At 42.4% G+C, this 13,593-nt stretch overlaps 1 protein-coding gene across 3 annotated transcripts in view; it reads right to left on the bottom strand.

The window, feature by feature from the left end:
- PRKACB (protein kinase cAMP-activated catalytic subunit beta) overlaps positions 1-13,593 on the bottom strand; it is a 57,316-nt gene that overhangs the window by 26,763 nt on the left and 16,960 nt on the right. Inside the window, exon 1 of one of the 3 annotated variants that reach the window (XM_083510697.1) lies at positions 8,881-9,322. The exons of 1 other annotated variant lie outside the window; for it this stretch is intronic. In XM_083510697.1, coding sequence (XP_083366823.1) covers positions 8,881-9,067 — 187 coding nt within the window. In that variant the 5' untranslated portion in view covers positions 9,068-9,322. Of the gene's footprint in view, positions 1-457; positions 775-8,880; positions 9,323-13,593 lie in introns of those variants that run through there. One more of the 3 variants, XM_083510699.1, reaches the window with a different exon arrangement.

Genomic DNA, 13,593 nt, shown 5'->3' with positions numbered 1-13,593 from the left:
AAATCTACCACACAGAAAGCTAAAAAAATCCCCATCTGCAAATGATGAGACAAACATTTGACTCAGATATTTATGTAAATTTCTACAAATGGTGACATGAAAGATGCTAAAAGAAAACTAATTAAAATAAAAGCTAGGATGCTTCTACAAGTCTTCACTTACGATTGTTAAACTTTAATTATACATAGCAAAAAATATAAACTTACAAAGAAAGCATTAGCTCTGTTATAATTTATATTCTATTAAATGCTGCATCCCGATACATTATAGAATACTAAACAATTTACTACTGGTCTTTTTTTCTTTTTAGAGCAACTCTATAATAACTAGATGAAAAAGAAAACAGCTCACAATAAATTAACGTAACACAGGGGATAATTCTGTACACTTCCTTTAAAAGCAGATAAATTTATCGTTCCAACGAAACTATAACATTAGAAACATGGAAGTGACTTACCATTCATGTTGAAAGGCTGGTTTTTGGAAACATATTGCTAGTAATGTTTGCCCAGTAAATGAGTTATTTAATCTCTAAAGTAAAAGCATTGATGCTCTCACATATGGCCACTAGAACTGGAAGACAAACAAATCCAGAGAGCTAGTCTTCATCCAGCCAGCTTGAGATATGCAAACTATCCAATAAAAATACCAGCAGTTGATAGCAGATCCATATTCAAATAGCGATGCTCATTAATGACTTGTTTTTGAGCCAGGATTACCTATACACAGATAAAGCGACTCAAAATGGCAGAGGGGGAAAAAGCAAAAACGCCAGGATGTTTTAAGATGTTCTCAATTATATCAAGCACTGCTTGTTTCCATAGCAACCTTAGAGGAGAATTATCGGTCTGCTTGCACCCAACCAGTAGTTTCTCCTAAAGCTTTAATTTATCCACATAAGCAACATATTTCTATGTTTTTTATTAATATGACTTTTTTTAAAAATAGTGTTTCTTCACAGGCACAAAACTCAAGATAGTCTAGCAGATGCTCTATAGGATATTAGGAAATACCTGGAAAGTGCTCAAAGCATAACTCCCCCCCCCCGCCTATTATAATCTACTGTCATGCTACATCATGCAGCACAACCAACCAACATCCTTGGAATTAACTCATTCCACACACAGTACAACCTATACGGTACCATCTAGATTGCTGGTCTACCATTATTACCATCACTACTTTATTGTGATTTATAGCAAACAGAGTATTACATAAATGTGCTTCAAACTAAAAGCAATCATACACCATTCCCAACAATAAATACATCAACAAGATCACCACTAAAACAGCTATTTAAAAAAATGAAAAACCATCAAGCCACAGAGAAATACAATTAAAAACCATATGCCAGATGTAGAGGAAAGTCTGAACCTGGCACTGAAAAATGGTGGGTCTTGGTGCTAGGTAAGCTTCCATTGGAAAAGCATTCCAACCGAGGGTCTTTACAGTGAAGGGCCTCTCTCTTGTAACCACCCATCACATTTCTGTTGGAAGGACACTTGGACAAGGGCCCATGATCATGATTTAAGTGTCCGGGTAGGTTGATAATGAGAGAGATGTTCTGTAAGGCAACAGGTTCCCAACTATATAAGACTTCATAGTCAAAACCATCACTGTGATTGATCCCAGAAATTTATCAGAAGCCAGGGCAAAACAGGTGTTACATGTAAAGGTTAATTTGTACACTGTGCTTTATATTTTTATGCAGTTCTCTTTAATAATCCTATAATATATGGTGCTATGTCCATCCCATACACACAGAACCAGAGCAGAATGATTTCTCCAAAGTCGCCCACAATAAAATCACAGTTGATCCGGAACTCAAATTTGTAGCATTCAAGGTGATAACTCCCTGGCCTGGTCAAGCCAGAAAACCAGAGACACCTAATAATCTGTGACTGGACTCCAGCTCCCATCACTCCCAATCAGCATGTCCAATGGCTAGATATGATGGAATTTGTTGTCCAGCAAAATCTGGAGAGCTAGAAACAAGAAAAACCATTGTTTCATGTATTGACTGTTTAGAATCCCAAACACAAAGCCATGGTATAAGCTTACCAAGTGTATATAGGTAGACACTTGAAAACCTAGTTCAACCATAATGATATTCAGAAATGCTTTACCACAATTAAGGAAAACAAACAATGGCTAAACATTATACATAATGTCTCCATGGTATTTAGAAGCTTAAATAAAGAATCAATGGGTTTTTTTGAAACTATGTAAAAGACCCTATTTTCTAAAAATGGAGAACAAAAGTAACAATCCTTGTCAGTATTAAAAAGCCATTGGAAACAGATAAATGCTTTTAAGCCAAAAAATGCAGCCAGAAAATGAGTTTGTAACTTAAAACACTTCATAGTATGCGCTTCACACACTAATGTCCATCTGATCCCCGAAAACCTGAATGGAGGCAATACAGCTTCCCAATAACCTGTCACAGAAGTGAGTAGCTTAACTCTGGGTAGGGAGAGAGAGAACTATTCTGCTCACATTATTAAACCACAAGAAGCTAGCAACCCACAGAGATACAGCTTCCTCTTTGAGGACTATAACTGCATAACAAGATGTTTTGCAAAGAGGATATGTCGAAGCAATAGCAAGCTTTTTCAGCAGGGGGTCGGTCCACTGTCCCTCAGACCTTGTGGTGGACTGGACTATATTTTTGGGGGGGGGGCAGGGCGGGGCGGGGGAAATGAATGAATTCCTATGCCCCACAAATACCGTAACCCAGAGATGTGTTTTAAATAAAAGCACACATTCTACTCATGTAAAAACATCAGGCAGGCCCCACAAATAACCCAGAGATGCATTTTAAATAAAGGGACACATTCTACTCATGTAAAAACATGCTGATTCCTGGACCGTCCGCAGGCTGGATTTAGAAGGCATTTGGGCCGGATCCAGCCCCTGGGCCTTAGTTTGCCTGCCCATGCAATAGACCTATAGGACTGCAATAGAATTTTTACCATTCTTGCTTTCCTCCCTCTTTTCCAATGCTGCAGTTACATGGTTTTAAATGAGATTTGCTCTCTTTTTTGAACATCTAAGGGCATCTATGCACCTTAAAGATTAAGGCACTGTGTTGCTCACATCCTCCTCTCCTCTTTATGTTTCCCTCCAATATTCCACAATGGGGTGTAGAGGGTGTTAGGAGAGGGGTAGTACCTCTGATGGGGGACACATTATAATCATTCTGGGGTAGTTTGTCCACTTTTGGTCCCCATCCTGCACTCAACTCTTACCAACTCCTAGAAGCTGTCACCCCTAGAAATGGCTTCCACTGGTTGGCTAAACCAGGTGAGGGTCTCAAACCCTTGATGATTTAGGGACATCCCCTGCATGCAAAGACAGGCTCCGGCAGATTGAGCAGAGAAAAGAAATAGTGGGTCTGACGGTCAAGAAGGCACGTGCTGTAGAGGGAAATGAGGGGCGGGAGGGGAGGAGCATCAACCTGGGAAGGTAGCCCATCTAGGATAAAGAAAACTCTGATCCTAAAGCACTGTTGCCTTTTGTGATAAAAGCTTTGGGAGTAAGCCCTGAGGAAAAAACTGTACCTGCTGCCATGCAGAACATCTTCAGGAGAAGAAAAATGGCTAAGGAGTAAATCCTATACAATCTTAAGTGGAATCCCTAAGATGTCCTGCAGCCAAGGGGAATCTTGTTGTCTGGGCACCCCAGGACCTCCACTCATACTGCCCAGGCTTGCACCCCGGAAAGGTCACTTTGATTATGCTAATGCAGCAAAATCAATGTGGGAGTCAGCAGTTCTAAGTTACCATGGGATACCTTGGACTGGGAAAGTGACATAGATATACCATAAATCACATCAAATCAAAATATTAAAAAAATGGACAGCGCCTTGCTTCTAAAATAATGACCTGGCAGCTTTACATTTATGTTGGGTTTGTTCACCAAAATAAAGAATATAACAAGAGCTCTATTGGATGAAACCAAGGCCTGTCTAGTATAGCAATTCTTTTCTCACTGTAGCCAACCAGATGCCTATTGGAAGTCCACACGCAAGACAAATGCCCAATAGTATCACAGTCCAAAGCCTTTTTAAAATACTGTTTTGGTGCTTTTGTATTCATTTACACTATGTGGGTTTTTTCTATTTGATGTTTAAAATGACTATGAAATGGCAAAATAATTCTTTTTTTGATGCAGATGGCATATAAATATTAAATTAACTAAGAAACCTGAACTGCAGGACAGTAGAAATATGGCTACATGTTCTGCCAGCAGTTTGCTATTTAAGCATCATTCTAGTCAAGGTCCAAGAAGACATAGAAGATCACAGGCACAATGCATTTTATAGGCGGAAGATTTACAGTGCACCTAATTTTAATTTAAGATCTCACATATTATAATACAATCTTTTTTCCTAGAAAAAAATACAATTTTCCAGCAATACGTAGCAAACAAAAAAAATGTTCAGATAGTTATAAAATTCAGTTGGTTAACTGGTTTCAGCTTCAATGCAGTGGGTTGGATCCAGACGGGAGTAAATCAATGGCTAACTTAAGTCCTATTTATTTCAGTGGTTGGTTCTACTCTCACCATGGCTGTTTGGATCTAATCCATTGCATTGTTCAAAAAGCCAGTTTAGAAGACACATTGCAAGTAATATAGATTGTTTATAAAAGTGGTCTCTGGCTGCAAAAATGTAATGGAAAATTTATCTAGAGAAGAGTATTTGTTTGTTTGTTTTATTCAGGAGATGTTTAAAATCAATAGTATCTAAAAAGAAATAAAGCACGTGTAACTTCTACATGTCTAGATAGGTTTGTCTGAACAAAAATGTTTTAAGCAGATGCCGAAAAGAGAACCGTGAAGGTGCTTGCCTGATGTCAAAAAACTGCCAAACTAAAAGAATGATTTTTTATGAGATCCTTGGAAGATATAAGGTGGTAAAGGTAAAGGGACCCCTGACCATAAGGTCCAGTCACGGACAACTCTGGGGTTGTGGCACTCATCTCACTTTACTGGCCAAGGGTGCCAGTGTACAGCATGTGGCCAGCATGACTAAGCTGCTTCTGGTGAACCAGAGCAGCGCACGGAAACGCCATTTACCTTCCCACCAGAGCGGTACCTATTTATCAACTTGCACTTCGTGCTTTCGAACTGCTAGGTTGGCAGGAGCAGGGACTGAGCAACCAGAGCTCACCCTGTCACAAGGATTCAAACCACTGACCTTCTGATCGGCAAGCTCTAGGCTCTGTGGTTTAAACCACAGCACCACCCATAAATTGTGGTGTATATATATGTAATAAATAAATGTGGAATTAATGTTATGTAACACTAGCACAGTGCTAGTTCTGCAGATCAAAGAAGTTGAATGGGCACATATGGGTTAAGGTGATCGTGCAAGATAAACTGGTCTCAAGCTGTTAATGGTTTTATATAATAATAGTAATGAAATGAACATGGACTGGTAGAAAATGAGCAACCAGTGTAGATTTGCAAGCTGGGGTGCTTTATGTTGACAGGGGTTGACTCCTGCCAGCAACCAGGCTGAATCATTCTGCACTAACTACAGCTTCTGGATCGGTTGCAAGGGAAGTCAGGCATAAAGAGTGGATTGCTTTAAAGCACTCTGATTCACCCAAACCTGAATTACTGTAATTGATCTCTCTCAGTCCAGGTACGGCTGCAGTTGTTTCACCAGCCACAGCTGCTAAAAGTACGTACATCTGGCCACTGAGGCTACCTGAGCCTCCAGTGACACAGCTGGATCCAGAAGAACCCTCAAGCTGGGTACCAACATCTTCAGAGGGAGTGCAACCCCATTCAGGGCAGACCATTGACCCATTCAATAAATGGACACAGGAACCACTCATCCACAATGCCTCCATCTTCCCAGGATTCAAGCTCAGGTTATTTTCTCTCATCCATCCCACCACTGCATCCAAGGAATGTTTGAGGGCCTGCATGGCTTCTCCTGATACATATATTATGGAGAAATACAGCTGATGGCACCTGACCACAAAACTCCTAATGACTGCTCCCAGTGGCTTCATAGCATTGAGTATGGAATAGTAGCCTGCAGCACTCCAGTGAACCAAGAAGCACCTCCCGATGCTTTTCTCTGGACACGGTCATGTAGGTGGGGTCTGAAACCATTGTAACACAGTGATCCCATTTCATGGATCTGGTCCGGGTGGATACCATGGTGAATGGCATCAAAAGTCTCAAAGAGACTTGAGAAGCAGGAGCAGGGTTGCGCTCCCCTTGTCCCATTCTCTGCATAGGCCATCTATCAGGGAGACAATGCATTATTACATTAAGAGTTTCAACCCTGATTAAAATTATGGTATAGCATTTAGCTAATACATGCTGTTTCCAATAAACTTAGGGATCAGTTTCCACAGCATGAGATTAATGTAAATTAGTAAATAATCAAGACCATATATACATATTTATCTATTATTCCCCTTAAAATAAGTATGAATGCTATTTTGAACACCAGACTCAATAGTCTCCACTCCAAGAGGCAAATAAAGAAAATATCCTGAATTTTCTATGCCTTTGCCCAGAGAAGTGGGAGCCCTATTGATTATACAAAATTAACGAAATGTATGAAAATGTATTAGAATACATATAGTTGCTTAGTAAATATGAAAGCATTTATAGTCTCATATTTGAACTCCCAATAGGCTAACTACATATTTGTCAGTATCTTGTTAAATAACTAGCATGGTCACCTATGGCGCTCATTGGCAAACTCCCCACCCACTAGGCAACCTAAGCTACACCAACCACATGGTTACTACTGAAGTGAAAATGCTGCTCCGTTCGAACTATGAAGAAGAATGATTTACAAACACCGTGATCTGATATACATGCAGTATTTTACCTTCTTCCAGGAAGCTTATACTACTTATATTTCCAACTTTGCTTGACAAGAGGGTGGTAGCCCCATCCATTTTAAAGTATCGGGGTCCCCCACTTAATGCTATATACAGTAACAGTTAAGAGTTCAGTCTATAGATTTTAATGTGCGACTACAGGTTGTGTACACAAGATCTTCTCATACAATAGAAGATTTCCCAGCTCTGATGCAGCTGGAGGCACTGCACATGCTGATGTGTCTGTCACTCTCTTCACCACACTGCACCAGTCCTGTGTCCATGGGGCCCAAACTGCAAGAGAATCTCCATACTGCAGACTGTTTTGGTGTGTAAATCACCTTTGCGGCACCCTTGCATGCCCTTCTCTTCAATCATTCAAGCTTAAGGACAGCTAATAATAATAATAATAATAATAATAATAATAATAATAATAAATTTTATTTATATCCTGTCCTCCCCAGCCAAAGCCGGGCTCAGGGCGGCTAACAACAATCAAATAATCCCACATTCTAAAAGCATTTCATTATAAAAATTAATTAAAATCAAATTGATGGCAACCGTTAAGCAAAATTCTGTGCAGATTGCCAGAGGAGGGAGTCAGGCTGCGCCCTGACCAAAGGCCTGGTGGAACAGCTCTGTCTTGCAGGCCCTGCGGAAGGATGTCAGGTCCCGCAGGGCCCTAGTCTCTTGTGACAGAGCGTTCCACCAGATTGGAGCCGCAGCCGAGAAAGCCCTGGCTCTAGTTGAGGCCAGCCTAACCTCTCTGTGGCCTGGGACCTTCAGGATGTTTTTATTTGCAGACCGTAGGTTCCTCTGTGGGACATACCAGGAGAGGCGGTCCCATAGGTACGAGGGTCCTAGGCCGTATAGGGCTTTAAAGGTTAAAACCAGCACCTTAAACCTGATCCTGTACTCCACCGGGAGCCAGTGCAGCTGGTATAGTACCGGATGAATGTGATCTCGCAGCGAAGACCCCATAAGGAGTCTCGCTGTGGCATTCTGCACCCGCTGGAGTTTCTGGGTCAGTCTCAAGGGCCGCCCCACGTAGAACGAATTACAATAATCCAGTCTGGAGGTGACTGTCGCATGGATCACAGTGGCTAGGTCAGGGCGAGAGAGATAAGAAGCCAACTGCTTAGCTTGGCGGAGATGAAATATGCCACCTTTGTTATAGGTGTAATCTGTGCCTCCATAGAGAGGGAGATATCGAAGATTACACCCAAACTCTTAACGGATGGTGCTGGCACTAATTGCACCCCCGCAAGAGATGGGAGTTGCTCCCTCAATCCCATATCGTCCCGTCCCAGCCAGAGGACCTGTCTTCGAAGGATTTAACTTCAACCGGCTCCCACAAAACCATCCAGCCACAGCTTCCAGACACCTGGTCAGTGTGTCTGGGGCCAAGTCAGGATTGGCATACTGATGGCAACCCAGCCCAAAACTCCGGACAAGCTGCACGAGGGGGCGCATAAAGATGTTAAAAAGCATCGGGGAGAGTATCGCACCCTGAGGCACTCCACACACTAAGGAGTGGCGCGATGACAATTCCCCCCCAAGCGCCACCCTCTGTCCCCGACCAGAGAGAAACGAGCGCAGCCATTGAAGGACTGTGCCCTGGATCCCCACGTCGGCAAGGCGGTGGTCCAGGAGTTCGTGATCGACCATGTCGAAGGCTGCTGACAGGTCTAGAAGAATCAGCAGCCCCGACCCGCCTCGATCCAGCCAACAATTAATAGTCAGCCTTAGCGCTTCAAAAACACAACTTCAAATAATGAAGAAGTAGACATTTAACGCAGGCAGGAAAATATGCAAGGCAATGAAATGACTAAAGTAAGCTGACTGATAATAATACTCTGTGACCTGATCACATATGCTTTAAGAAACAAAACTACAGATTTGAATCCACTTGCTGATCATTTAATTCACCAGTTTGGCTGTCAGCATTTTTCTATATTTAGTATGCAACATGCTACAGTTTGCCATTACATACCAAGTAATACCCCTCCCCAACACACACACTTACTTGATCTGTCCCACAGTGCAGCGGGTTCAGAGAAATGAGAAGACTCATTTTCCAGAGCTACTTTCAGTTCACTTGTAGAACCTTTGGAGTGCCTGTGAAAAAGTCTGTTGGCAAACCCTTCCAGTCTCTGCAAAGCATTAGCAGTCCCCACGCTGTGGCTGCCCTGTAACTCCTTCTGGGCTGCCATCTATGTACATTTAAGGTGTACGTTAGAGGCAAGAAACAATTCTCAACTTAAGAACTTAGCACAGAAGCCGAGGACTAAGAATGTGTCAGACTTCCTGTATGCAGTGTGCTAAAGCCGCAACTGCTGTTCTGCTTCCTGTTAATATAAAACCAAGCTTCAAGAGCTATTCTCAGCAAAAGGCTCTTGATATCAGCTCAGGGTGGTGACTAGAGGGGGAAAAAACCCTGTACTGTTTGCATGTTAACTCTCCACTTCGGGGGGGGGGGGACCACCTCAGGGAGATGAGAACAAGCATGTGTTTTGTTATATTGAAAAGGGATAACAGAAGCCAGGATCCAGAAAGCATAATTTGCTTTTAGTTTATTAGCAGTGTTAGATATTATAGTTTACTACTGCAGATTAAGAGAAAATTTCAAAACATTTCCTGTTTAGAAAACTTGACGATATATCTGTATACTGCACATAGTCATTCAATTCCTATAATGTGCAAGTCATATCCATGCTTAAAAATGAAAACGAGTTTACATGCTGCAGGGCATGTACACACAGTAAATATGTGGTCAGGATCCAAAAACCTTGGCAGGAAGCCTCTTCCCAACTTCTAAAGAACTAATTAAATAGCTGCACTTGCTGCTGAGCTATGCTGTGCAGTGTTACAGGGGTCACCTAAGGTCCTACTCAGTGGCTACGTTCATCCAGGGGCTTTGCAATTACAAGAAAAATAATTGAAAAGAATCTAATAGTGAGAGTCCCCCCCCCCCGCAAGACATTTGATTACTTTTGGTTTCATACACTGAGGCAAATAAGTATAACTCCTAGGCCACAAGTGTAAAAATTACACACACACACACAAAATAATTTGTGTTTGTATGTGTGGATCAAACGTTGGGAAGAGGAAAACCAACAACCCTACAAAAAAACTAGTTAGCAACTTTTACTCGTTTGAAGGAAAACAATTAACATCGGAGATGCCCCTGGAAAAAGTACCTTAGACAGAAGCTGTGCACTCATCCAGATTCAACCCCGCAAGGGCCTGGCTGTTGTCTTTCCCTCAAGAAGAGGAAAAGGTCTTTACTGGAATAACCATGGAGGGTCAAGATATTCCACTCAGTTTCTGGGCATATGGTTGAAGAACATCCAGGGTTCTTACCTAGTAGATCTGTGAAAACTAGGGATAGTGGGGGCCTATTGGTGCTATTACAGTGATACCTCTGGTGATGAACAGGATCCGTTCTGGAGGCCCGGCCGACTGGAGGACTGCTTCTGCGCACGCTGCCGCAGAGTGCTTCTGCGCATGCACAAAACACTTCTGCACACGCGACAAACTCACTTCCAGGTTTGCCACGTTTGCAACCCGAAGATTACGTTACCCGAAGGTAACGTACTCGAGGGTCCACTGTATAATCACCTGTGCCTGATTACTTCCCATCTTCCTTATCAATGCTGAGATAAGAGGGGGAGGCAAAAATGCATAGAGATTGCCTCTTAGGCAAGCAGACCTTAGGACATACACTATATGCTTCCCTTCCCTGACACCTTGCTGTGACCATTCTTAACTTTTTGCTTTCAGACAGATTTAAGAATATGGCTTCTCTCTTGTGAAAACCTGTGGAGTTGACAAATCATTCTAAGTCTGGTGACTTAGCCAGTCCCTGAAATGTTCCATATCCCCTTGCCTCTCTCCCTGCACTTCTGCAGAGTGCACCTTCCTTCGCCATGCACAACTGGGCGCAGGCCTCCCCTCTACCTCCCACCTGCACACAAGATGTTTTTGCCTGTTCACTCGCACTCACCCCATCCCATTACAAGGTACTGGCCTAATTATTGTCCATTGTCTTTATTCTTCTCCATTGCCTATCTCAGAAACACCAGAACAGATGGGAGAAGGCAATGTAGCTAACAGTAACAGCTAACAGCAAAAGCTATCCCATCTTGCAAAAATATTACTTGCTGTTCATTTTTATTATCTCATTAATCATGAAAACCTTACCTAAAGGACAATACAACAACCCTACCACAAATTTCTGAACTTCTACAGTATTGTTAAAGAGTCATTTACAATACTGCCTTGGGCATGAGCATATGTATCCCTTCACAGGATTGCTGCTTGTGACTCTACAAGCTTGCATAAAACTAACGAAGAGAAAAGCATTTATTTACACTGAAATCTGTTTAAGTGACTGTTAGGTTGCTCTCCTAGTAAATGATAAAAGATGTTGTAAAGGTAATATTAATATTGATTTCCATATAATTTCAAGAGATTTGTAGAAAGAGGTTTTAAGTTCACAAAATGAATTTTAAAAATATAAATCTTGATTTTAGAACCTAGACATGCTGTTAGAAAAGTTTCAACATATTACAGGTGGCGGGCATTCAAGTGCATTCTTTTTATTTTTTAAAAACAAAGAAAGTGCACATTAGAAAAAGGATGATTGTGTTGTGACATATAAGGTAAAGGTAAAGGTAAAGGGGCCCCTGACCATTAGGTCCAGTCATGACCGACTCTGGGGTTGCGGTGCTCATCTCACATTATTGGCCGAGGGAGCTGGCGTACAGCTTCTGGGTCATGTGGCCAGCATGACTAAGCCACTTCTGACAAACCAGAGCAGCACACGGAAACGCCGTTTACCTTCCCGCCAGAGCGGTACCTATTTATTTACTTGCACTTTGACATGCTTTCGAACTGCTAGGTTGGCAGGAGCAGGGACTGAGCAATGGGAGCTCACCCCGTCGTGGGGATTCGAACTGCCGACCTTCTGATCGGCAAGTCCTAGACTCTGTGGTTTAACCCACAGCGCCACCCGCATCCCTACATTGTGACATATATGCACCCCTTTAATCAGTACCAACATATTTAAGCTTCTCCCAACATAAAACTCCCATTAGTTACTTTCAAAAACTTAAGCAAGAGCCTAATCTGAAAAGGATCACCAGTGTTCAGGGAAGGTGTACTTTCAGGGAAGGGAATCAGACATGGATTGTAAGGGTTATGACCGTTAATTTTACACTGCAAGAACAAACAACTCTCAGGAAAGCACCATTTTTTAGTTTGGCCTGTATAGGGGGTAATATGTACTCTGCAGCTACGCACACTTACCTGAGAGAAAAGCCCACTGAATTCAATGGTACTTACTTATGGAGAAAAATATATTGAACTGCCCTGTAACGTGAAATTCTCCTTTATTTCTGTATCCTAGTATGTACACATACCCAATTAGCTAATATGTTAATCTGTAGTGAGCACTGCCAGAGTCATCCATCAAGCTAAATGAACAAACTTGACTATACCTAGAATCCAAAGAACTGCTCAACTAGTTACATGTGCCCAGAGGGATTTGAATTCATGTTCTGGAAATACCAGCGCCAGCCCCCAGCCCCACTCATGCCAAACACTTTCACAACTGAGGGGTCTCTCAAATCAGTTTGTGATATAGCATAGGGAGACTTAAAGGCAGAAAAGGGGTGGGGAATCTCACCAAATGTGTCCAAGTCCCTAGAGTGCTTAGAGTAGATATCTGCTGTATAATGAATATAGCCATTTAAACAGAACAGTTGATATATGGGAGATACCGTATAGATATATATAATCAGTCTAGAACAAACAGATATCCTACATCTTGCCAGCAGAGCTTTTTAAAGCATCTCAGAAAGTCTCTCTTTAGCATGAGAGCAATGTAAAGATGAGGCAGCAGCATTTCTATAAATAACATCGCCAAGAGGAAGTTGTTGCTATGGCAGCGCTCGCCACATTTCTATTTTAATTCAAAAGCTATCTACTGGCATCTACTGTCCGAAAGTTAAAAATGCAGCCACTAGTGATACAACGTAAACACATTTATGCCAGAGGAGACAAATGCTGCCCAAAGACATTGTGTCTAGGCATGAATCCAGAAAGTGTTGCACTTCCTTTCATGCAAAGGGGAGGAAAGGCCATCCAAGATTTGGGGGGGATTCCTGCTGCAGCTTCCTGGGTTATATGTGCTAGCTCCTGTCCCCAAACGTGCAAACAGAAGCTCTTACTTTTAAGTAAGAACAAGATCTTTATTCTGGCAAGTAACAATATAGGCTCTAACAAACACAGGGCTTGGGACCAGGGTAACACATTCACCACTCGAAGGATACAATGAAGATGTCCCAACAAGTTTCACCCACCAAGCTTTTAAATCCAAGGTGTGGTGTACTCACTCATGAGACTCACTTGCCTTGCATGAATGTTGGGGTTGCAAAGCACAATCTATTGGATGAGTGGGTCTCCTCCCATCCACAAAGACAGTGACTGATTCTAGGCAACAAGACTCCACCCCTCCTTGTCAGACTCCTGTTCAGTCACTGCCACCTCCTGTTCCACCTCCTCCCTCGGCTGCTCAAAGCCCTCTTCGGCCTCCGCCAAGGCCCTGTCCTCTGCAGAAAGGTGAGGGGGAAGCAAGCATCCTGCTCCTTCTTCTGAAGCAGTTGGAGTCAGGGCAGAAAGGAGAGGTCTCCACTCCTCCAGACAACATTCAGCTTCCTCCCATTTCTTTCCACTC

Source organism: Podarcis liolepis, assembly GCF_965112155.1.
Source record: "Podarcis liolepis genome assembly, chromosome: 6".
NCBI classification, from domain to species: domain Eukaryota; kingdom Metazoa; phylum Chordata; class Lepidosauria; order Squamata; family Lacertidae; genus Podarcis; species Podarcis liolepis.
The sequence above is the reverse complement of the archived record's forward strand: the minus strand, read 5'-3'. Positions and strand labels throughout refer to the sequence as shown.